A 27,315-nucleotide genomic window follows, 5' to 3' on the forward strand; every position below is an offset into this window, starting at 1 on the left:
TTCTAAGTTGAGTACAAGTATTTCTCAACAATACTAACAAATTCTTAACTTAAAAAATGATGCCCTGGGGCGCCTGGGTGGCTCAGTGGGTTAAGCCTCTGCCTTCGGCTCAGGTCATTATCCCAGGGGCCTGGGATCGAGTCCCGCATTGGGCTCTCTGCTCAGCAGGGAGCCTGCTTCTCCTCATCTCTCTCTCTGTCTGTCTCTCTGCCTATTTGTGATCTCTCTCTCTGTCAAATAAATAAATAAAATCTTTAAAAAAAAAAAATGATGCCCTACTCCCTGCTCAGCGGGAGGCCTGCTTCCCCCTCTCTCTCTGCTTGCCTCTCTGCCTACTTGTGATATCTTGATCTCTCTCTCTGTCAAATAAATAAATAAAATTAAAAAAAAAAAAGATGCCCTAAGACCTTTTTTTGTGACTATACACCAAAATGCACTGTTACTAAAAGGCCTTGGATTTCTACAGACTTGAAGATTTTCAATTTCATACCTAAAGATAAGGACTTTTTAATAAACAAATTAAATGCCAAAAAGACTTTTACCCACAAAATATATTATGCATAGTGGATTCTAATAATGTGAAAACAACATGCAGCTGCAGGAAATTCATCTAGAGTATTTCTTAATAGGAGGGACAGACGTCCGCAATTAACGTTCTTCTGCAATTTTCATTAGATCTGGGATGAGTTGGATAATCACAGGCAAATGCTTGACATTCCATAAACACTTTCCGTAAGTGGGGCATACCACAGCTGAAACTTGAAAAGGCATAAATCTCTCTCTCTCTCTCTCTCTCTCTATTTTCAAGAGCAAATGGCTTCTTTCTTCTTTTAATGTTTATTTCCTGATTATGGTAAGAATAAACATTCAATTTTCAAAAAACACACAAGAACTCTTAAAAATGGACCATCATTTGGTCCCCCCTTTAATGACCCATTACATCAAAGGTCAACAGTTATTTTTCCCTCTGCAGTCACCTACCCTATTATGACGCAGGCACCGTTTGAGCAGCTCTTCTGCCATGTCGTATTTTGCTGATTGAATATAAATATCAGCAAGCAGCAGCCAACTCTTCTCAAAGTCCTCAGCATCAATAGGATTCCAGTTCATTTTTGCAATCCGCTTCAGCTGGTTTCTGGCTCGTGGAGTCTGTTTCAAGATCATATAAGCTGTTGCCATTCCCAGAAGTGCTGGAATATGATCCTTCTGTAAGAACACAAAACTTCAGACCCCCGATCCACAAACAAAGATGTCCTATTTTTTTTTAAATATTTTATTTATTTGACAGAGAGTTAGAGAACACAAGTAAGCAGAGCGTCAGGGAGAGGGGGAGAGAAAGAAGCAGGCTCTCTGCTGAGTAGGGAGCCTGATGTGGGGCTCGATCCCAGGACCCTGGAATCATGACCAGAGCTGAAGGCAGCTTAACCAACTGAGCCACCTGGGCGCCCCAAAGATGTCCTATGTTTAAAAGGAAACACAGCAAGTAGCAAGGGCTCTGCAGTATGAACGTTGGTCTGTGGACTCCGTATCTGGCTCCGCATAGATAACTGTGGTATGGTCATACGTTAATCCACCAAGTAACCTCAAGCTGACCACGTGGCCAAGATAATCCAATAAATACGTAGATGCCATAACCACACGATACAGACAATTAGGGCGACTTGATCTTTAATGGGACTGACTAGCTCTTTAGTGGTTTTATATAGAAACAAAAAAACCAAAATTCTATTTCAATATAATCCTAACTGAACATTTGCGTTTCAGATTCAGCATTTTGGCTCCCTAGTTCTTTTACTTTAAAACAAGAATGACATTGATATACCTACTAATGACATTCCTGACCTACATGAACTTCTGCTGACTTATCTATACTGACTTCTTATCAATACTGACTTCTACTGCTCCTTTTCCCTTTCTTCTTGTATTATTCAAAAGCCTTTTCACCCAGTAAAGTCTGACTAATGGAATGTTATAAACAAGGCATACAATTAATTAATCACTTTGAAATGTATAGTATGTATAGTGTGAGAAATAAACTCATGCCTTAAAATACTCTTTTAGACCTAGAGTCTGCAGCTTCTTGATAGTGTCTGTAAAACACAATGTTCTTTTAGAGAGAGTTCAATGTCAGAAAATGTCACTCTGTGAAACCAACAAACTAATAAGAATTGGTATAAAGTGGAAGCTACTGGTGATCTATCCAGGAAACCAACTAACCTGAGCAATATGTGTATAACCCTGACAAAGCGAGGGTGGCTTTTTACATTTCAGCAGAGGGATTATGATGTTTTTATAAAGAGAAAGATTTCAGGTTAAGATACAAATGATGAAAAACTGTGATACAGAAATTATAATACCGAGACTATAGTAAAGGTGCACTGTAATATAGCAAGTCTGGGTAACCAGTAAGAAACACTGCAAAAGGAGAACAGAGTGATTGGTTCATTGTCCAACACCGACCGTGGCTGGAAGTGAGAAATAGCCCTGGAATGGAGGAGGACAATTCCTTAGAGCTTGAAGAAATTAATTTTTCAGAGCATAAAACTTCTTTGGTTGTAATTCTATGCCTACCAACAAACTTCCAATACATAATGGCAAAAAAATTTGAGTGCCAAATCCAGCCAACTGGTAGTAGGTTTTGGAGACATGAGGGATAGATCATCAATGATTGGGCACCGCCGACCCTTGCCTCCTCTTGTAGAAAGGAAAGAAAGTAGAGACATGCTCTGAATTTGTTGGCCAGGTCCCAGGACATTCCAAGCCAAGAGGGGGCCTGTAAAAATGTCCAGATCTAGTGACATGCTAAAAATATCTCACACTATACATTTTAAAATAAGCTCCCTGATTTTAAATCACACACATTGAGTTAGATTAGAATTAATTAGTTCCTCACAGCTTGATCACTAGTAAATGAACTCAAGAATAGTTTCAAAAATATAAACCTGAGTTCCAAGCCCTGCATTAGACCCACATGTTTTTTTGGTGCAGACATCCTAAGGTGTTCAGCTGGCTTTTTTCTGTCTTTCTCAGTCACTCTGAGCTGCAACGAGTTTAGACCACTGAGGACAATAAGGCCATGTTATACAACGCCTGTTATACAACAATGGTTCAAGGTGACGGGATGAAAGCAGGTGGAAACCCTTTGCACGGGTTTAACTAATCTTGTACTGCTTCCTCCCCTGACTTCCTGTCATGTAACTCTTTTCAGTCTGAACACCACATAGTGTCGTGAATATACAGGATGCTTCCCTGCCTCCTTGCCTTTGTTCATATTTTCCCCCTGCCTCCAGAATGTATCTTCTCTGCCTCTGCCTGTGAAAATGCAAGTTATCGTAGTTCTTCTTCAATCAAAAAACTTGTCCACAAAAAGGCCTTCCCCACTCTCCTAATATTAGAGCTTGATGAAAATAATTTTCATTATTTTATTTCCTACAGCACTTTTACCTGCAGCTCTAGAACAGAATGTAATGGATTTGGGTTTTATGCAGTCAGTATGCTTTGCTTCATTTTCCCTGGACTGTGATAAACTTGACGGAAGAGACTGTCTTGGTTTATCTTCGCAATTCCCACTGTCCTTAGCATCCACTGGCTGCTTAATGAATATTCATTATATTTAATACATTTAGCTTATGAGTTAAAAGGGAAAAAATGCAAGATAAAACTCACTGTTTCTGAAACTTCAGTTCATGCATCAGTCTTTGGCTGGTGCGGTCAGTAGACAGACTTGAGGATAGCGTATTACTAATCACATATGTACGAATGGTAAAAATAATGCAGTCTCACCAACACAAAAAAATGGTATTTTGTCGGTGCCCGAGTGGCTTGTAGCGCATGCGCGGTGATGCTTCTGGGCTCCGCCGTGCCCGCTCGTTGCCTCGGCCGCCGCTGCCTCAAGCCGTTGCCGCCGCCGGGTGGCGACGGTGCGGAGCTGCTCCGGCTGGGCCCGTGGGGGGCCCCGGGTGCCGCACGACTTTTTCGGTGCCCGAAAGTAAACACGCCATTAAGATGGTGGCTGGATGCGAGCCAGTAGGCGGAACTTAGGATTTTGTACCTATGTGGCTGCGAGTGATTGGTTGTGCAACCTTGGTATATATAGACATGCACGGGCAGGGGAGAGGGGATCCCAACAGCTACGCAGAAATAAAGCTTGCTTCGCTGAGGTCTCCTGGTCGTTCTTGCTGGTGAGAGCGACAAGTGGTGCCGAAACCCGGGAAACCCGAAACCTACACCGAGGAGTTCTCAGTGAACGCAACGATCCGGTAAGTGTGCACAAAATTTCAGATAAGAAAGTTCCTAAGTATAGGATGAGAAGTGAGAAAGTTCCTAAGTATAGGACGAGAAGTAAAAGGGTTCCTAGGCATAGGACAAGAAATAATGGGATCAAAGTTTACTAAGATGGGAGGATTACTGACGGAGGTGCTTAAGGCTAATGGCACTCCGCTAGACTCTAACCATAAAACGGTTAAAAATGTTATCGAGGAGCAGGTCAGAGAAGCCTCTAAGGCAGGATCTAGCAGAGGGGGAGAAAATTCAGAGGAGAGCTCCTCTGAAGATGAGCTTGGGGAAGCCATGACACACTTAAAATTAAAAGAGAAAGGCCCTAACGAACCTTTAAAGGGAAAGACATACAAAGAAGCCGGGAAAAAATATGACTCCCTAGCGCCCTCTGTCAGAAGGTCAAGAATTCCTACCCCTGAATGTAGGCCTATAGCGCCACCTGCAGAATGGCCGCCACCATATAACACTTCATGCTCCCGAGGGGCATGCGGTTGTCCAGAACGTAGAAATGCAGGATGGAGGGACATTACGGACTTTACTAAACCCTCCCCTCTTGCATACCCAGTGTTAGAAGATCAAAATCAACAGAGGTTTCATCAACCACTAGACTTCAAACTTATTAAACAGTTTAAGGAAGCAGTCACTACTTATGGGCCACAGGCTGCTTATACACTTCCACTTTTGGAAGCAGTCGGTAGCATGAACCTTACCCCAGACGATTGTATTTCTGATAGTCAATACGTGGTAAATGCAACAAAAAATATTGAAACAGCCATCCTCTCCTTAAGTGATTCACCTATTCCATGGATCTTAAGGCAACTACAAGAGGTTGTGCAACTGCGCACTGCACCATTTTTTATAGATCACATCAGAGCCCATATGAGCCTACCAGGACCATTATCCGAGGGCAATGCTCTAGCAGACCACAATAGTTGTTTCCAACTTATTTGCCCTACCTTAGAACAGGCGAAGCTGTTCCATAGCAAATGGCATGTGAATTCTAATACCTTAAGATATAGATTCCATATCACCAAAGAACAGGCAAGAGATATAGTAAGGACCTGTGGGAATTGTGCCACATTACTCCCTCAGCCTTCCTTAGGGGTAAATCCCAAAGGCCTTCAAGCTAATCACCTATGGCAAATGGATGTCACACATGTACCTGAATTCGGGCAACAAAAGTACGTACATATATCAGTGGACACTTATTCGGGTATCATAATGGCTACTCCCCTCATGGGGGAGAATTCAAAACAAGTCATCACACACTGCCTATGATGCTTCGCAGATTGGGGTATCCCAAAACAAATAAAGACAGATAATGAACCTGCATATACATCAAAATCTATCCATCAATTCCTAAGTCAATTTGGTATAGCCCATACTACAGGTATACCTTACAATCCACAAGGTCAAGGAATAATTGAACGTGCCAATGGCACCTTCAAACGATGCTTACAGAAAATAAGAAAAGGGGGAATAGGGGATGACTACAAGTCACCCCGTGATCTTACATCTCTCACCCTTTACATTTTAAATTTTTTGTCCTTGGACCATAATGGTACATCTGCAGCGGACAGGCATGCGGCGGTTACCGAACGCACTCTAGCCCAGGCAAAGTGGAAGGATATACTCACGGGCCAATGGAGAGGCCCTGACCCGGTCCTAATATGGCACCGAGGTTCTGTTTGTCTTTTTCCACAGGATGCCCAAGTGCCTATCTGGGTCCCGGAGCGACTGATTAGAAGAATCGATCAACATGGCCCGCCCCGTCCTGATGCTCGGCCTGATAGCGATCCTGGCGACACCAGCATCCCTTCAACAGATGCACCAATGGGCAATAGTGAAAGCCTGGCCGTTCCCCATGCCACTGACGAATGAGTCCGCCATCCTCCCTCCTGTAGACCTACTTTCATTCCCATGCCCGTTTCTGTAAATCCTAACAATTCGCCTGTATTGCTCTCAAGACATAAAAGAGACTTTGGGATCACTGCAGCCATTATTGTGGCTGTAGCAGCCTCTGCAGCTGCAGCAACTGCAGCGGCTGTAGCTCTCACCACATCTGTAACAAGTGGACATTCTCCAGAAACTATTGACGACCAGATGCATCCAATCACTTTCTGGACTTTGCATAACCTCCATGGCCTATAATGACCTTTCTATTGCTGCTAATCTGTCGAAAGAGTTAAGCAGATAAGATTGACATAGCTCCATTACGGGATTGGGTATCTGTTGTAAATCCTTATGTTCCGCCGTTTTGCATCATTACGTAAACAACAATGTAGGCAACAGTTGGTGCTAGTACAAGCTTGCATGGCACTGGAAGCTGGTACATTTCCCCAAATCTGGCTGGCAGCGCTAGATCGGTAGTCAATGGCGGGTAAGATTGGCTGCATGCACATAGCAACCTAAGCCAGGAGTTCTCCAACCAGGGGGAATTATCCAATGACGGGTAAGCATGTTCATGGCAGCTGACAACCTAAGACAGGCATGATCTCCTGCCTTGCATGCCTAATATAAAAGAAAAGGGGGAGATGTCGGTGCCCGAGCGGCTTGTAGCACACGCGCGGTGATGCTTCTGGGCTCCGCCGTGCCCGCTCGTTGCCTCGGCCGCCGCTGCCTCAAGCCGTCGCCGCTCCGGCTGGGCCTGCGGGGGGGCCCCGGGCGCCGCACGACTTTTTCGGTGCCCGAAAGTAAACACGCCATTAAGATGGCGGCTGGATGCGAGCCAGTAGGCGGAACTTAGGATTTTGTATCTATGTGGCTGCGAGTGATTGGTTGTGCAACCTTGGTATATATAGACATGCACGGGCAGGGGAGAGGGGATCCCAACAGCTACGCAGAAATAAAGCTTGCTTCGCTGAGGTCTCCTGGTCGTTCTTGCTGGCGAGAGCGACAGTATTTCTAGGAAACAGCCTCAATGTTACTCAGGGCTTTTGGTATTCTCTCAAACCTTGCACTTTAAACTCTCTCTCCTACTTCGGGTCTCAGTTTGCCAGCCACTGTCATCCCTGCGGCCACCCCCTGAGAGCATTACTTCAGGGCAACAGAAAGCCCTGCTCTAGGATGTCTCTGCTGCAGGAGCAACCCTACTGTTTAGTTCCAAGGTGGCTTACAGTGGTCATAAAACGCCATCCAGGATACGTGTTTCCAAACGGAAACAGGAGCTGCAGGTCCCCCAAAGCTCTCCCGGGTCCTAGGAGGCAGCAGGAAGGGGCTCTGCAGGGAGTTTTCAGTAGCTTACTGTTACCGCCGTGAACACTGAACCACGAGGAAACACAGCAAAGTTCTGCAAACCCTCTGAGAGACACACACTATGAGTTTTCAGGGGCGTACAACACTGATGGGTGGAAGAACACGAAATCCAGAGAGTACGCTTAGAACTAGTTATCCCCCACTGCACACGGAGTGGGCATCTAGAGTCCTTTCCTTAATACCACGCACTTGAAGAAATATAGCATCTTGTGAGGGAAGGAAACACAGAGTGCCCAGAGAGTGAGAAGGTGGATCTGAGTGAGCTGGAAAGAGAAGAAAGCCTTTCCTCTAATTGTTATTATTGTTATTACTATTATAACTGCAGGGGGTTATTTCAGTGTTGCTAAAAAACACCACCATTATTCCCATGCCTGAATTATAAGCTGTCAGTACTGATCCCATGTAGCCTTAGAGCTGGAAACATTTCAAGTTTGGCGAAGTGAAAAGGTGAGCTATCAAGGCACCCAGGTGTTTATTTTCACTTAGTCACTTAAGTGAAACAACACAGAAATTCTCCAGACAATAAGGCCATTCCTTTGAGAATTAACTTATGCCCACTTGAAGAATTGCCTTTCTCTACAATTTACCATTCTAATAGAGAAAAGATATCAACAACATGTCAAAACAGCAACAACATAGTATCTTCTAGAAATGAAGGTACATTATATGGAATTATGCCAAGCTATAGAGGCAATTTTTACTTGGAATTCGGTCATTCTTCAGAGAATACATAGCTAACCGAAATACATATTTCTATACTGTCAAGGAAAGAGAATATAAAGCTGAAAAACGAAATCTACTGACCTCAGATGTTGCTATTTCGGTGAAGGTATTCAAGGCTTGCTCAACATTAGACTTCTGTTTGGTAGCGACCAGGCAATAGTTTTCCATGATGCGAAGCTGGACGTGACCCTGAATGGTCTGAGGTTTTAGTTCTTTTAGGAGTTTTTCTGCTGTTCTCACTGCTAACTGCACAGACTCTTGCTTCTCAGTTGAATTACTGTGTACAATTAAAAATAAATCTCTTATGTCTATTACTCATGAAATAAAATTCCCTGAGATTAGAATGAGCCCTAGGGCACACTGGTTTCTTTTCTGTCGCTAATTTGAAGTAATCCTTTTGCAGAATGTCACTCATTCTCTTCTGATACAAAGTGAACCAAAGTTATAATGCATTACATTTAAATAAAACGAGTATACCTTTAATAAAGCACTATTAAACATTTATCCACTTTAGACTGAAGAAAAAAATTGGACAGTATCTACATGGATAAGTGTGTTCATTTCTGCTAATATGAAATAAGAATTTAGGATAAGTGGAATCATATAATTATCAAGTGGTAGATCTACTCAGAAAATGGAAGGAATGAAAGGAGGGAGTAAAAAGTGACTGAGCTTGCTGAAGCACCTACTATGTGCCAAGCACTGCAGTATTTTTAGCTCCCTATTCGACTCTCAGAAAAGCAGCTTCGTATCTGGGTGCCTGGGTGGCTCAGGTGGTTAGGTTAGGCATCTGCCTTCAGCTCAGGTCTTGATCCCACTGAGATCCTCCACTCCTCACACAGCAGGGAGCCCGCTTCTCCCTCTGCCTCTTCCCCCACCCTGCTCGTGCTTGTGTTCTCTCAAATAAATAGCATCTTATAAAAAAGAAAGAAAGAAAGAAAGAAAGAAAGAAAGAAAGAAAGAAAGAAAGAAAGAAAGAAAGAAACTACATACCTATGAAAAGGTTGTAAATTTCAAGAACAATAAAAATTTGAATATGTAATATCAATTATTTTTTTAAACCAATTAATAAAAGGAAACTATATTCTCAAAGCCCAATCACTAAAGCCATTGGTCTTTTCCTCAGGCTTTAGCCTTTATCTTCTCTAGAACATTTCACATCGTTAGCTACCTGCTTCAGAGTTCCCCTCCTTTGCCTTCTGTAACATTACATAGTGTTGGGTCTCTTTCTACTACAATGATTGCCCGTTTCTGGCCTCCCTTGCCCTTCAATCCCTTTAAATGTCAGCCTGCCCAAACTTCAGTTCTCAAACTTCTGTCCCTGCATTCTATTTGCAAAGGGGCCACTCACTGGGTTCCAACGACCTACTCTGAGCATCTGTCTCCCAGACCTGTATCTGCAGCTATGACCTCCCTCTTGTTTTGTTCTTGTTTTGTATTTTCAACTATTTGCTAGAGATTTCCAGGAAGATAGTCTGCAGTTGCACAACAGTACAGTACCTTAACCTTTCTAACACAAACGTAAACAAATGGTATCTATAATCCACGGCTTCAAATCTGTCATTAAAACCTCTCAGCTGTCTGGTTCTAATTTTTTCTCAGTCCCCTGTTCACCATCCCTCGACTGCTTTGCACTGCTCGGGTTTCTATGAATTCTTATAACACTTAATATCCATTTCACCCATTTGTGTTTTGTCAGAGACTGGTTTCAGATACTGTCTGGCCTCCCAGGTAAATCAGATGCTCCTGAAGGCAGAAACTTCCTTACACACCTCATACATTTACATCTTTACACACTCCCTAACATGCTTTGCCCAATTCTGGGAACAGCAACAAACATGGGATGACAGCAGTGACAGCAATTACTCACAGTGCACTACAGGGGCTCCAGGAGGGGCTTTGCGGCCACAGAGAACTCAGTCCACGTGTTGCCCCGCCCTGTACTACTGTATTAGACAGGTTAACTCTGAGCGTAGTTCATAACGTTGTTGCAGGGAGAAAATAAGACAACGCATACCAAGTATGAAGCACAGGGTATGGCACAGAACTACCATTTGCAAAGGGGTTACTACTATTTTGAGGACAGCTTTGCTAACGTAATCACATTCTACAATTCATCCTGTTCTCAACAGAGTAACTAGGGGAGCATCTTTGTAACATGCTTATTCTGATTTCGGAAACCTCCTAAAAGCATGTCCTGCTTGTTTCAGAGAACAGCTGTTCTAGTTATGATTTTTTCATCTGACCTTTCATTAGCGCTGTCCTAGAATTGAGCCCTCTTTTACAAGGTATCCTTGTCTGTCCCGAATAAATGTTTTCAGAAAAGGGATAATTTGTCAAACGGTAACTCACCCCAGGTCTGCATCCAGATTTTCAAATACTTCGCCTCCAACAGTTTCATTATCTGGATTCAGACAGATTTCTATCATGTTATAGAGGGCATTTTGGCCCCAGTCACTGTCTTTCCGAGCTTTATTAAAATGTCGAAGAGCATCATTTGGTTCTCCAGTATACCTTGTTAGGAGTTTTAAAAAAAAAAAATCACTTATTTTAACTGTTGAGTCATTTATAATCTCTTTGGGAAATAAAATTAATATATTTTAAAATGTAGATCTATCTTAAGACAAAGGAAAGCTTATTCTACTTCATTCACAATGAGAAAAAATAAACTATTATGTAGGATTTATTCACCAATAGATTTACCAAAGATAGAGTCCTTTACAGTATTGAAATCCTGGCTCCAATTTTGCTCTGGAGTTACGTTTTTCAGCCATTAAGAAAAATCTTGGAACATCCTCAAGTTTTCCACATCTTCTCAAGAAATCAATTAAACGAGATAATGTCATATAATTATCTAGAAACAAAGAATATTTCAGATATAGACAGTATTTTATATTTCTTGTTTTGACAGTTATAATCCTACTTCATTAAAGGATAGTTTATGTCAAATGAAGGAGAATTTAAATACAATCAAAAGGAATGCCTTGAGGGTTATAAATCCCTAAAGAGACTATATGAGCAATTAGATAAGGGTTTGGTTAGTTTGGACAATGAGAGAAGCTTATCTATAAAATACAAGCCAATCTATAAACATGTACATTTGTTGTAATTTAATTATCAACTGTTCCTGGGAACAAAACCTAGAAACAGTCTCTGCATTGGTCATCTAAACTCTACCTGTAAAATTCAGGAGGACTGATGAGATTGCACAGGTGAGTCTATCTGTGACTTCCTCATTCACTACAGCTAGGAAGAGGATGGGAACAGTACCTTTTCATTATAATGTTTGGGGTGGGCAACTGCAAAGTTTACTTCAAACTTTCCTTAATATGCATATGTGACTAATGTACTAGATGCTAGCTTACCATAATATAACTGTAATAAATCAGTCTGAGTACTTTAATCCTATTTTATCTATTTTATCTATCTATTTTATCTATTTTAAATAATTAATTTAGTTCTTTGGTGTATAATTTCCTGGCAGGTTCCTAGAAAGACTTCTCCCAATTCTGTTTAGTTCTTTTGCACAATTGAAATACTAAGTTTTGAGAAAAATGTAATAGATTGTAAAAATAATGCAGACACTTGAGAAATCTTGGGAAAAAGACAGAAAAAAAGTATAAAGAAGGGGAAAAACAATCACTCCTATTCGCACCAGCTAAAGATTACCATATTTTGGTACAGTTCCTTCATATATTTATGAGTGAAAACCATCCTATTGATATTTAAAAACTTATTTCTTTGTTTACATATGTACAAAGTTGTAGTCACAGCTGGGGTTTTAATTTTGGCCTAACATTGGTAGAGTAAACATTTCCCAAATGCCAATAAATGGTCTTTAAAAACATACTTAAATGGCTGCATAAGTTTATTATATTGATGGCTCACATTAGTTGTCTTTTGCAGGTAATTTGGGCTCCCAAGTTTCAGTTACCACAGGACTCATGGTAGTAGATTTGCAAAAATCCTCATTATATAAGCTATGCTGATCTTATTTATAGGGTTAGAATTAAAACACAAAAACAAAAGCTTTTTAAGCAATTTATCTTTGATTTTATATCCTAAGAGAAAATATCATTATGATCCAGCAATCCACTTCTGGGTATATAGGCAAAAGAACCAAAAGCGGGGAATCAAACAAGTATTTGTGTACCAGTGTTTGTGGCACCATCACTCACAACGGCCAGAAAGTTGAAACAACTCCAATGTTCATCATCAGATGAATGGATAAATAAAAATGTGGTGTACATACGCACACAATGGAGTATTATTTGGCCTTAAAAGGAAGGGAATTCTGACACATGCTACAACACGGATGAACCTTGAAAACATTATACTAAGTGAAATAAGCCAGGCACAAAAGGACAAGTATCATATGGTTCCGTTCTACATAAAGTATGTCTAGTAGTCAAATTCACAAAAAGGTATAATGGTGGTTGCCAGGGGATAGGGAGAGGGGGGCATGGGGAGTTACTGTTTAATGGGGACTGAATTTTAGTTTGGGATGATGAAGTTCTGAAGATAAATAATGGTGAAGGTTACAAAATAATCTAAATGTATTTAATGTCCTTGAACTGAACACTTAAAAAATGGCTAAAATGTAAATTTTATGTTAAGTGTTTTATGTTATGTTATACAATAAAAAATATTTAAAAAAAGAACCTCTGTAGGCTTTATAATTATCTACTGAATTGTACAAGGTCAAGATAATCCAGGTTATAATGACCCCATCATCATTTGCCTTCCTTGATCTATAATCTTGGGTCTCAAGATTTTGTTCTTCCTGCCTTTTGGCATCACTAAAAAGCAGAAACATGGTAAGACTGTAGCTTCAGAAAAAGAGGATTCAAATATCGGTCTTGTCTTTTAGCTGTGCAAATTCAAGCAAATTATTAAAATTCTCTGAGTCAAGAATTACTTATTTTCTTAAAACAGGATTATAATCTTGACCCTCACAATGTCACTGAGACCAGATAAAATAAAGTCATGAAAGAGCTTTAAAAATACAATGGTCATTAGGAATATTTACAACTCCAAAAGTTTTTTTTTTTTTTTTTTTTAAATATATGATTTTTTTTTTTTTAATTTTATTTATTTTTATTTCCAGCATAACAGTATTCATTATTTTTGCACCACACCCCGTGCTCCATGCAATCCGTGCCCTCTATAATACCCACCACCTGGTACCCCAACCTCCCACCCCCCGTCCCTTCAAAACTCTCAGATTGTTTTTCAGAGTCCAAAAGTTTTGATAGGAACCAGGGATATCTACCTATAATAAACTCACAGAACTAGAAACTGTATTAGATTAGACAGATATGTAAAGGTTAAAATTTCTGGCTGAAGTTTTTTTTGTATGCTATTGCTAATATGTGCAATGCATGACATTGCTAATATTATTTAAAGTCAACCCACAGAGGCCTTGGGGGACCCTATCACCTCTAATATTACTGAAATGTATTATTAGTTTAAATCATAATTACCACTGATAGATTAAATTACATTAACTTGTCTCTTGGTTAACCACAAAATTTGACAGAAGGCAAACTTCTGTACTTAAGGAATCCATTGAAAACTGAAATGGATTACATTCTAAAAAAACGTAGCCCATACTTATTGATGGACAGTGAGAAGATTTCAAAATAATTACAGTGTGATGTGATGTGGCATGAATAAGTGCTAAGGAATTACAGCGCACGGAATTCGTCACTTTGCCTAGAGGAGGCAGGAGGTTTTGCACAGAATCAGACTTGTGGGCAGCCTAAAGGTTAAGAGGAGGATCTTGCCAGACAAAGACATTCCAAGAGGCAGATGGTGTGTGCAGAGACAGAGCAGTGGAGCCCGGAGAGTGCTAAGTCCTAGATATTAAACTGGACGAAGAGGGCTGAGAAATACAAATGGACCAATAATTTAGGGCCATCTGATTATCAAAGTAATGCCATGATTTTAGACTCAACCTGGAGAGCCATCTTAAATTTTTAAAGCAAGGAATAGCTTCTGATTTATAAAAGTGATAGGAGAGTCCGGGAAGTTATGGAGCAGCCAGAGCCAGAGCCGAGAGGCCGGAAGGCGAATGGGGGAGAGGGGGAGAACGGCCCCAGTGAAAGCCGGGGGCCAGGACAGGGCAGGCTATGTGTGATGCAGGCTCTTCAGCACACAGAACTGATGCGACTTGTTCAGCAGTTAGTGTCAGGGGAGGGAAAACCCAGGATGGAGATTTTGAGAGAAGAAGTGTCACCTGTTAAGAGAAGAGTCATTCTTTCTATAAGAAGGATTCGCTACTAGCTAGGTTAAGTCAAACTAGACATCACATTTCTTTCTTTCTTTCTTTCTTTCTTTTTTTTTTTTTTAAGATTTTATTTATTCATTTGACACAGAGAGAGAGAGATCACAAGTAAGCAGAGAGGCAGGCAGAGAGAGGAAGGGAAGCAGACCCCCGCTGAGCAGAGAGCCCGATGCAGGGCTGGATCCCAGGACCCTGAGATCATGACCTGAGCCAAAGGCAGAGGCTTAACCCACTGAAGCCACCCAGGCACCCCGACAGTACATTTCTAAGGTAAGCTAAAATACAGCATTAACTTAAGGTATAACATGTGCTGCCAAGGATGTCCTATAATTCATGCACAAAGTATAGATATGTAAGTCTGACAAAACACATCTGTGAATGGAGTCCTACTGGGAATAAAGCATAGAATACATAAAATATGAGAGACAGTAACAATTTCTCAACATTTTGTGTTTTAAATGAGTAGGTATTTGAGTCATTTATTGATCCATTCAACCAGTAAACATTTCTTCTGCACTATCTACATGTCAGGCAGGGATGTCAGATGAACACGACATGATCGCCAATGCAGGGAGTTTGCAGTCTCATGGAGAAGACAAATAAATGTATGCATAAAGTTTCCAGAACTGGGGCGATTAACTCATCCCAGTTTGTTGAGTCTTTCTTTTAGTATTAAAAGTCCCACATTGGGGGTACCTGGGTGTCTCAGGGGGTTAAAGCCTCTGCCTTTGGCTCAGCTCATGATCCCTGGGTCCTGGGCTCGAGCCCACATCGGGCGCTCTGCTAAACAGAGAGCTTGCTTTCCTTCCTCTCTCTGCCTGCCTCTCTACCTACTTGTGATCTCTCTGTCAAATAAATAAATAAAATCTTTAAAAAAAAAAAAGTCCCACATTGTCCAGGAGATCCTCCAGTCTTGGGCAGATGCCAGTGGATGGTCACCCTACTCAGCATCACATGAGGCATCTTATGAGAAAGGTGGTGGCAGCAAGACACAGGTTTTTGGCAAAGAATAAGTAGGTTTTGGATTAGGTGTTGGGAAAGACAGAGAAGGAGAAGAAGAAAGAAGGCAAAGTATACTATAGGCAAAAGGAAAAAGAAACACACAAAGATTTGGAGGTGTGGGTGTATGTCATTTGATAACTGATTATTTCTGGAGTACAAGATCCTTAAACTAAATTTATAAATAATTTATTTTGTATTTGTTCATAAACAGTCCAAAGTTGGCAATCGACTAAGCCAATGTGACTACTATTTATTTGAAAAGAATGCTGATGCTGAGCTACCAGCTGAGACAAAACACACATGGCAGGTGAGGGCGTCTTCAAATCTCCTATGTGAACACACCAGTGTCATCAATACCTTAAAAATATTTGCAAGGGCAGAGGTGTGTTTTTTAAAGAAATCAGGTTGGATTACTCTCTGAGGGAAGTGCTACAATATGTGAACAGCTTGAGACAGAATGAAAATAGTATGTATAGCTCTTTAAGAGGTGGTTCAGAGAAGCAGGAAAGGATACAACCGAGTCTGGAACCCAGGAGAGAAATGGCACAAGAAAAATAACTTAGGCTTAAGGAAAGCAAGAATCCACTTTGGGCAAGCGAGCCAGTAGGATGGGCCTGGATTTTGGACTGCTACAGAGTAGAAGAGGTAAGGTGTTGACGTAATTAACACAGAGCAGAAGCTGGGACCAACGAGGCCAAGAAACAACCGCATGGCCTGAGGCAATCCAGAGGTAGGAGAACACTTAAAAATATAATAAAAACAATACAAAGAAAAATGCTGATATTACGACCAAGATAGATAGTACTTTTTTGCTTTCGACTTGACCCTGGCCAGGGGTACTTTATTTATAAGCAGAAAGTGTTGTTCTCAAATGCAAACTTTTTAGAAGCATTAGTAACTACAACAGGGAGAGGACATCTGGTTCTTTGAGTTGCCCTACTTGAGAGACAGCTGCCCTGTTGTCCACGCTGCCCAGACCAGGCAGCCCTGACTGCCCACATCACCCCGCCATGAAGGCATCAGGGTTTACAAGAACCGAATGACAGCTTTAGGCCTCCTCTGAGACTTCAAACTCTCCTTGGTAGAAACAGAAGTGACACAGATTACTGTTTGTACCCTCCTTTCCTGTTTCCCCTTTCCTTTGCTCCTTCCACTCTTCTTTCTAGTCAAAATTCACTGAGCCCCGAGCCAGCCAGATACTGTTCTAAAACCTGGATGCACAGCAACGAAGACAACTCCCTGGCCACTTGACGTGTATGTTCTAGGATTTGTAATTTTTGTTTTGTTTTGTTTTGCAAGGGTGAGATACAAAAACAAAACGCAAGATAGAAAGATGGAGAGAGCAGTAAGAAGCATTGCTGATCCAGGACGGCCGTGGAAGGGCGCTCCCAGGAAGCGGCATGGCTGGCACCATGTCCTGAGAGAAGGAATCTGCTGCCACCAGGCTGTCTGGGAGAAGCACAACCCAGCAAGGTGGAAGTGCAGGGCACTAACCTGCTTGGACTGTTGCCTACCTAATATCTCCCATCCCTTTCCTCCTCACTATCAGAATTCTGATTTTATCCCATGTGGCACTGTGTTCAGCTAAAAGATGACATTTCCTACCATCTTTGGGAGCCACGAAGGTGCTTCTAGAAAGGAGTTTTTTAAAGGGAGGGGGAGATGGCTCACAAGGGAGGTATGCCTTTCAGCCCCCCTCTGCCCCAGCCTCCCTTCCCCATCCCGACCCTGGAACACTGAGGCTAGAGGTGCAGTCATCCTGGACTGCGAGGTAACGGAAGTTAGGTTGGTGACGACTGACGAAAAAGGCAAAGGACTCAGGTGTCCTGATGACACTGTGGACTCTCCATGCCACTCCCTGAATAACCTACTTTTAAATTTCTTTTACATAAGCGAGAAATAAAAAGCCATAATTACTTAGGCCACTGAATTTCAAGGCGGGGAGTTCCTGCTCCTTTCAGCTGAAAGCATTTCTCAACTGTCTAGTGGAAAGGAACAGAAACCAAGGTGTGCTATGACAATGGAGCAGTCATAATCGACGTGACAGAGGATGATGATGGCTGAGCCCAGGTGGCAGCAGCACAAGGGGTAAAAGGTGACGGGGCTCCAGAGAGACCTTGAAGGTAGAGCAAACAGGGATCGGCTGGTAGGCGGGATGTGGTACAGAGAAGATGAGCCATGGGTTACTGTAAGAATTAGGGCCTGGCTAAGTGGGTAAATGGTGATGTTATTGACGAGGTGAGGTAGGGAGAAGGAGCAGATTTGAAGGGAAAGATCAACCGTTCTCCACCGACACGTGAAGCCGGAGATCCCGGGACCATGGAATGGGAACGTGCACAGACGGTGGTGTGTGTGAGGCAGGACGGGAAACACACATCTGCGAGACACCAGCACACACATGGGCTGTAAAGCCACGGGCCTGGATGAAGTCACCCAGCGGGCTGAATGTATAAAAAAAGAGAAAGTTCAAGAGCCAAGGTCTAGAATATTCTGAGATTTACAGGTCATAAAGAGGAAATGGATCAAACAAAGGGGTGGGCAGCGGAAAGAAGAAAACCCAGGGAAGCCTAGCACGCCAGCAGGCAAGTGGAGAAAGTCCTTCACGAGGGAGGGGAGAAGCTGCGCTCAGCAGGAGGACAGGCCGAGCAGGCGGAGAGCTGAGAAATGAGGCAGGACCCAGCAGCGCAGAAGCGGCGGGCCGCCCGCGCAGAAGCAGCTTCCCTCCCGGGGACACAGCCCGGCTGGAAACGGCTTCAGCACTGCTGCGAGGCAATTTGCTAGAAACGGAAATGTTAGAATGGAGCAGTCGATGGAAGGAGAGTTAAGAATTAGTTTTTACTTATTAATATATTTAGCACGGGGCTACCACAGCATGTTTGTGTGCGGAGGGGGAAACGCCGGGGGAGCAGGAGAGAGACACAAGTCTGGCTGCATGTGGGACGGCAGACCTGCGGAAGAGGACCCCTGGGAGCAGGCACACTTGGTGACAGGTGGATGGAGACATTCTCTTCCAGTTGCTCCTATTTTCCTACTCAAACAGGAGGTAACATTTTTAGCTGAGAACAAGGAATGGGCAGAGTGGACTGGAGGTTTGAGGAGGGAAGAGAAAGTATGAAAAGTAGGTGAGTGAGTGAATCATTACAGAAATATAGCAGGATGGCCCGGCCGCATCTGAGGGCCCACGGAGGCCTGTGGTCATCATTTAAAGCAAAGCCAGTCCACGGGGTAACATTTTCCTCATACCTATCCCAGCTGCTCAAGGGCAAGTGTGGACCAAGCAGACAGCTGGGCTCCACTGAGGCTTCCAGGCTTCCATAACAGCCAAAAAGAGGAGAAAGAAGTGATTGCATTAGAAAAAACATCATCAATGGATATTTACCTGGTTTGCGTTCTAAAAGCTGCTGTAAATGAAACACTGCTTGTTCATAGTCCTGTTTTCTGAACATGAGATCTGCCATCATCTATAAAGGTAAAAGTTGGTTCTAAAAATATTGCCGTATGTTTTAGAAAGCACATCTTTCCTACCAAACAGAGTCAGGGCTATGCAAACACATATGAAACACATGAGGAGGGCAAAGATTATAAAAAGGAGCCATTTAAAATTCAAGTATACCTTAAGCAAATTAGCACAGATATCAGCCTAACAGAAGATAATTAAGGATGTGAAACAGATCGCTCTGTTTGCAAAGCTTTATTTTTAGCAGAAAATATGTTTCAAGTGGTTATTTTAAAAACAGAAATTTGAAGGGAATTGCACACTCTATGTGTTATTATCGAGAAGATGCCTCCCTGGACTTGGCTAAAATGATGGGAAGATTAAAAAAAAACCAACCCCAAACACTCTCAACCCCTCAATATTTCAAAGGAATTTAAAATAAGCAAGATCTACTGAGCTTTTATTGTGTGTTTTAAAAGGGATACTTTTTATATTTCTTTTCAATTATAATTATAACTTTCAATGAACCTCTAGCACCATCATCTATGTAGCTGTCTGAAAGCTAACGAACACCTCAACCCAGGAAAAATGCGAAAGCAAAGCGAAACTCTGAAACACACCATCTTAGAATGATATACAGGTATACAGAGCTTTCTTCTGTAACTCCAAAAGTCCCACAAAAGCTTTAAAATGGGTCCAGTGGGTCTGGGCAAGTACTTAAAACAGTCTTTAGCCAACTACAGCTTTATCACAGGAACTCCTGACCAAGTGTCCTCTTTGGCATCGAGAAAAATTAATGAGGCCTGCAAGGGCAAGTAAAGGCCTCATCCAGGTTTCCATTCTTATTAAGACAAAAAAAACTCTGGTCTTCACTGGTAAAATGTACCACTGATGTTAAAAATATCATTTCTTCCAAAAGCCAACGCAAGCTAGGTCTCTCTAGTATTAGTTTTATGAGAAAAATTTGAAACCTCTTCATGGAATATAAAACACAACTGCCTTTATGGCACTGAAGTCTCAGGGACTAACCATGGTGGCGGCCTCATTGTCCTGGTCACTCTGGAGGAGGAGAGCACAGTGCCGTAGGCAGGCCTCAGGGTCATCCTGTATCAGGTATAATCGTGCCAGCTCCAACATTATCTACAGAGAAAGCACAAGGTCAGTCAGAAGCTGTTTGGAATAAAATGTGAGTGAGGAAAATGTCTGGACACAGATTATGCCTTAGTTGACCAAAAGTGATGGCAATAAAAATGCCAAGTCTGAGGAGGCAGGAAAACTATGGGCATATTCAGTTCTACTTTCTCGTATATACTGGAAACAGGGGAAAACCGGTAGCAATCTACTCGAAAGGTAGAGACATAAAGCATTATGAAAAAAACACCGGTCTTAAATCGGAGATTAGATTCTAGTCCAGGCTTCTCCATGGTGGGCCCAAGTCCCTGTTATCTCTCTAAACCTGTTTTCTCATTTGAAAAATAAAAGGCCTGGAGCAGATGATTTCTAAGGTATGCTTCAGATTTCACAGCTTTCCCTCAGCCACCACTGAACAAGGTACCTGTTTGGTTATGCCTTAAAGGTTACTTTTGCCTTACATCTGAGTTGTATTCATATAAAAATATTCAATTTAAAACCTTAAATTCTAACATATGGCTGTCTTTTGTTCCACGTCATGAAATAATAAGTCAGTCAGAGAAAGACAAATACCATACGCTTTCACTCATATGTGTAATTTAAAGAAACAAAACAAGCAAAGGGGAAAAAAAGAAGAGATAGAGGCAAACCAAGACAGACTCTTAACCACAGAGGACACACTGCCGGTTACCAGAGGGGAGGTGGGGGGGGGGAGGGTCACACACGTGATGGGGATTAAGGAGGACACTTGTGATGAGCCCTGGGTGATGTATGGAAGTGTTGACTCACTATATTGTACACCTGTAACTAATATTACCCTGTATGTTAACTGGAATTTAAATTGAAAGAAAAAGGGAAAAAAGAAGTATTTAGCCATATATAAGTTTTTTAAATTAATCATCTATCAAGATCTGAGAGAACAGGATTTTAATTTACACAACCAGAGATGTAAAGAAGTTTTCTATACCAACATTATCCTTACATTTATTCTCATGCTGAGCCACTTGAGGTAGGAGATTCAATCTAGTCACTTTTTTTGCACATCTAGCACCAAACAGCAATTGAAATACAGAGGTATACAACTGCAGTTTGGTAAACGGAACCGAATCACCTAGATTCAGATATTCAACATTGAGACATTGTTTTAAAGTGATTATTAAAACAGAGCTTACAGATTTATTTTATTTGAATTAAAACAATTTTCCTATAATAATTTTAAAACTCTTATCATTAATTTAAGGCATCATATAAGGATTTCAAAGAATTTCTACAAACAGATGTTTATTTAGCTTGTGTTTTTATTACATTTCTTTTTTTAACAAATAGCTGGTGAGAATTTTACATTTGGGGCAACAATGTAACAGATGACATCTGGAATAAAAGGTGGTGACAATTTTATAAAGGTACTGACCTTATTATCTGTTTCACAATGAACAAGAGCCTCTCTATAAAACTTAATTGCTTTTTCATAGTCTCGCTGAGCAACAGAATGTTTTGCAATCCCTGCACAAATTTCAGCCGCTAAGTGTTTCTGTGCGGGAGCTGCGTCTGGCTGTTCCATCTGAACACGTTTTAGTACCCTAGCTTGTAATTCTCGAGCCTAGAAAAAAATAAGGATAAAAAGGAATTTAAAAAAGAAAGAGAAAATAAATTAAACAATTCCCAATAACCCACATGCAGCATTAATTGCACAGATCTATTTAAGCATTACTGGCCCTCACTCTAACAAAGCCTGATCCAAAGAAAATGTCTTAATTGAGGTCTTAAATATGCGTTTGTTTGCAAATGAGCCAGCGTGCACATCTCTTTCCAAATGAAGTATAAGAAAATTACTGAGTCTTTTCCCACTGTTATAAGGATTATATACAGAAAGCTCACGAAGGAGGAAATGCAACCATGAAACAAATATCTGAAAAAGAATCTAGATGTAATAAGTGGAAATGTAAAGTGTTTATTAAATTAATAAACTAGTATCTAAAAATTACTAAATCAAATATTGGCAGGTTTCAGAGAGTAAGTACATCCATATATTGTTGATGGCATACGAATGAGTCCAATCTTCACCCTAGCAAAACATGCTAACTTGATAAAACTAACCAGACTACTGAACTTTGTTGTTCTACTCTTAGGAAGGTATTATGGATATTACTTTGAAAAAAAAAAAAAAAAGGAACCACTGTTATCTGTTATAAGGAAAAAACAATCTCTGTTCTTTTTTGTAAAAAGAAAAAAAAAACAATAGCAACAAATCAGAAAATCAATAGCAACTCAAATGCCTAATGACAGGAAAATGACTAATCAGTTGGTGGTATATATGAGGTCCAATGCTATACATAGATACCCAGAAAGAAGGCAGGGGTCTCAAGGTAAGAATGTACTGTAGGCTGCTGAATGGGAAGAGTTATCAGCTTCATCACCTACAGATTTGATTTCTGAAACACTGAGACCTTCCTTTTGTAAGTGACAGAGAAATCCTATGTTTTAGGCCTTCACAACAAAATTTAACTTTGAGCTATAGATAAGCATCCACTAATGCATTCATGCATTCATTTAACAAAGAGTAAATGCCCACCATCTGCCACACATTCTGCTACAACAGGGAGCCCTTCTGGGGACTCCTGTCAAAATGTTGGTTGACAACTGGTATATGATGAAGATGGTCTAAAGCTGAGTATTCTTTAGAACCATGGGTCATAAAATTAAGGCATCATAATAAGCATTCTTTTGGAAACAAAAGAGGAAAGATTAGAAAATAATGCTGTATATAGTAGTAAAGGTTAATACTGTTTCCTGAAATTTTTATTTTTGTTATATTAATGTGTGTTTTTTAAGTACAGAAGATATGTGTACATTTGTGTATTTCATGGTTTTTTATATATGTAAATATTGGTGTGTATGGTTTTGCACACAGGTGCACACACACACACTCATAGACAAAAAACTCTGCAATAACTGGTCTAAATACAGTGATCGTTATCTTTCTGTCTTATAGTAACTTTTATACTTGTTGTGCCAGCTTAATTATTAATTCTGCCTTTTTCCCTTTCAAAAGTATTTTGACTTGAATGATAACCTCTATGATCACCCTAGGTCTAAAAGATACACAGTTCATTCTCTGGATAGTCTAATTTTTATCTTCATCAACTAAATCTCTAAAAAGTCAGGTAAGATCTCATTAGCTTAACTTCCTAGAGAAACATTTTTATAAGTTAGATTTTGTGATGCTTTGCATTTTTTTTTAAGAGAGTTTATTTATTTGAGAGGGAGAGAGAAAGAGAGCATGCATTGGGGGAGTAGCAGAGGGAGAAGCAGGCTTCCACTGAGCAGGGAGCCCAGACGTGGGACTCAATCCCAGGACCCGAGACCATGACCTGAGCTAAAGGGAGACGCTTGACTGAGCCACCTAGGTGCCCCTATGCTTTGCATTTTCTTAAAGGTAAATAATCAGGGCAGATTTTTTGAGAAAAAATTGTCTGCATTTATAATTAAAGGCATTTCATAAAATATGCTCAATTATTCTAAGTATATACAATGATCATTACAAAACATTTTCATACAGAATAAAATTCTCTCAAAGAATTGATATCATTCCCTATTTTTTTCCCTTGGATTCCAGAAAGACAAGAACTAAATTTAATTTAATTATCTGTTATGATAACTATGTTAACCTTGATTGTCAATGCATTTACTTTTCTCTCCGCCTTATTTTGTGAATTCCCTAAAATCCTTGGGTGGAATGAAGTATAAATATCTTACTCTATAGACTTAATTTTTCCTTTCTACCTCAATAGCTTTATTGTATACATATATATCTTACTGAAGATCACATTGAAATAAAATATACCAATTAAGTTGGAATATCAGGGAGCCTGGGTGGCTCAGCTGGTTAAGCTTCTGCCTTCAGCTCCAGTCATGATCCCAGGGTTCTGGGATTCCAAGATGTGGATGGAGAACTGCATCAGGCTCTCTGGTTAGCAGGAAGCATGATTCTCCCTCTGCCTACCTACTATTCTGTCTACTTGTGTGCTCTCTCTCTGTGTAAAATAAATAAATAAAATTTTTAAAAGGCATTTTTATTTTTGTGTGTGTGTGTGTGTGAGAGAGAGAGGGACGGAAAATGAGCGGGTATGGGAAGGGAGAAGCAGACTCCCCACTTAGCAGGAAGCCTAACACAGGACTCAATCCTAGGACCCTGAGATCATAACCTGAGCCAAAGGCAGATGCTTAACCAACTAAGCCATCCCCGAACCTCATAAATAAAATCTTAAAAAAAAGAAAAAAAAATCAGAGTATCACATTACTGCTTATATGTTAAATTGTAAGTAACAGAGAAATCCTATGTTTTAGGCTTTCACAATAAAATTTAACTTTGAGCTATAGATAAGCACCCACTAATGCATTTATGCATTCACTTAGCAAAGAGTAAATGGACTTATATAGACATAATGGAAAAATCCACACAAATGAATGTTAAGTGAAAGAAGCAAAAATAACCCGTTCATATTATTTAAAACTACATAAAGTTAGAAAGTCAGTAAATTGTTAGTGTTTTATGGCACATGGGTTGTTTATATCTGATTTATTTAGATTTTACTTTCACAGGAAAGATGGTTAATTTAATATGCCAAAAAGTGATTTTTTTCCTCGTAATTTTTCCTGCAGTTAAAAAATTAAAATAACGTATGGTTTCTTTTGAGTCATTCAACTAAAATTTCAAACACCTAACATGACAGACAGATTTTAAGATGACTCCCATGACCCTCACCTCTTGGTCTTCACTCCCTTGTATAATCACCCTGTGTGTGAGGTGGGGAACTAGAACTTGCTTGTAACCAACAGGATATGGCAAATATGATAGAACGTCACTCCCATGATTACATCACATAAGACTATGTCTTGTTAGCAGATTCATTCTACAGCCTTTCTCCCTTACTGTGCATATCAGCTGGCCTACCAGGCAAGGAGATAATGAACCTCTAGAGTGTGAGAACCTCTAGGATCTGCAACAAGAAGCAAACAAGAAGCTGGAGCCCTAAGTCTTACAGCCTTGAGCAAATGAATTCTGCTAATAACCTGTGTAAGTTTGGAAGTAGATCCTCCCCTAGACAAGTCTCTAGATGAGAACCCAGTCCTGGTCACACCTTGACTATCCTGACACGTTGTAGAGGACCCAGCTAAAACATGTCCAGAATATGGACCCACAGAAACTGTGGAAAAAATAAATGTGTGTTTTGTTTCCATTGACTAAAATTTGTGGTAATTTGTTACATGGCACAGAAAACTAATGAGGCAAACATGTGCTAGGGTCACAAAACATGGGCTTATAACTACGTTCACTGAAATTCTAATTTTAGCAGAAAGATAGATAATAAGATAATTACAGCCAATTATGAGGAGTTTTATGGCTAGGAAATACTAGTTCCTATGATAGTACACAATACGAGACCTAACCTAGTCTTGGAGGTGAAGTGAGATTTAAAGAATTACTGGTAGTTACACCCACGTGAGTTTGGGAGAAATAAAGGAGATGGAACTGGAGTACAGGCATTAGGAATTATAGGTGAAGAAAAGAATGTAAGGGATACTATTGCTTGACCAAAGAATTAGAAGGAAAATTTGGTTAGAAAGACAGAGAAAATTTACATCAGCTAAGTTTGTTAAATATTTTTTTTTATTCTAGAGGGCAATTTTTTTCTACACAGCAGTTACTACTACATGTCTATAAGCAACGGAGTAACAAGATCAGGTCTGTCTTTCAGACCAATCATGCTAGTGTTGAGGAAAACTAACTGGAATGAAACAAGATTGGAAAAGATAGGGATTTGTTAGGAGGCTAATGGAGGGGTGTGGGCAAAAGATATGTGGGACAGGGCAAAAGGTGACAGAGATGAAAGACAGAAAAATGTGGAGCTATTTCAGAAATCTGAAGTTTTTAGAAAGTAGAATTAATAAGACTTGGGGCTTCTCTAATGTAGCAGTTCTGCCACTGCCTAAAATGTTAAGCAACAATGCAAAATACTCTGATGGAACTCCTAAAGTCTTATAATGTGGGCATTGAGCTCAATAAATGGTTCCTAAATAAATAAACTTGAAGTTGCTTTTGAACTGTTAACTCAAGATTTATCTTTTTGGAGATCAGAATGCAGAGAATGTTAACAACTGAGAAGAATTTTATGGCTCTTTAAATTTATTTAAAGAGGATAACCTCCGTGCTATGACATATATGCTTAAAATTAATTAAATTTGGTTCATTGAGATAGTCTAACCATGTATACTGTTTATTCTCTTCTTAGTGTTGCATGTTAGGATATAACACTCATATAATATAAGGACTCACATAAACAGGGCAGCTGGGACTAGTAATAGTCACAAAAAGGTAAAATAGGCCAAATTCACTTCTAAAATATTTTAAACATCTAAATTTACTGATATTACACTTTTTTTGTAGCTAATGGTAGCTATCCCAGGGTTAGGTATCATTTTCTTACCATGTGATCAGAAAATAGGGATAAAACATACCAACAATTAAGGATAAGATATTAACACTTTAAAGATGACATGCTGCAATGAAATCATAAACTTGGATGGGTATCACAGAAATCTAATGACCCAACCTCAAATCATTCACAACCGGAATAAAAAAAATTGGACATATTGGACAAATTATTGAAATGTTGTTTTACACACACATACACACATACCACTGTTAGCTAAAGCTCAAAGTCAGTTGGTAAGTATCTACCTTTGGCTCAGGTCATGATCCCAGAGTCCTGGGACTGAACCCCAAATCGGGACCCCTGCTCAGGAGGAAGCCTGCTTCTCCCTCTCTCACTCCCCTTGCTTGTGTTCCCTCTATCACTTTGTCTCTCTCTCTCAAATAAATGACTAAAATCCTTAAAAAAAATAAAGCTCAAAGTCAAAACATTTGGTAAATTATCTGGAGAATGCAGAACTCTTCTGGGTACATGAAAATTAGGTCAAAAGATGGCAAGTACTATGGTATTCTAGAAAGCATACAGGATTGCTAGTGAAGTACTCTATGTTCTACTTAAGTTCTGAGAAGATGTAGGAAAAATCAACTAACAAACCTGACTTAACTGACACATACTGAACTAAGCACTCAGTAATGACAGAAACACATTATTTTAAATCCACAAGTTACCTATACCAAAACTGATTATAAAATATAGGACAGAGAGCAAGC

General features: G+C 40.4%; 1 protein-coding gene across 1 annotated transcript in view; it reads right to left on the reverse strand.

The window, feature by feature from the left end:
- Window positions 1-27,315, reverse strand: part of TTC21B (tetratricopeptide repeat domain 21B) — an 81,732-nt gene that overhangs the window by 11,863 nt on the left and 42,554 nt on the right. Inside the window, 7 exon segments of the mRNA XM_032355836.1 lie at window positions 982-1,206; window positions 8,338-8,533; window positions 10,609-10,770; window positions 10,960-11,110; window positions 18,924-19,005; window positions 20,010-20,120; window positions 21,523-21,711. Of these exon segments, the coding sequence (XP_032211727.1) occupies window positions 982-1,206; window positions 8,338-8,533; window positions 10,609-10,770; window positions 10,960-11,110; window positions 18,924-19,005; window positions 20,010-20,120; window positions 21,523-21,711 (1,116 nt within the window).

This window comes from Mustela erminea, chromosome 8, assembly GCF_009829155.1.
Source record: "Mustela erminea isolate mMusErm1 chromosome 8, mMusErm1.Pri, whole genome shotgun sequence".
NCBI lineage: Eukaryota > Metazoa > Chordata > Mammalia > Carnivora > Mustelidae > Mustela > Mustela erminea.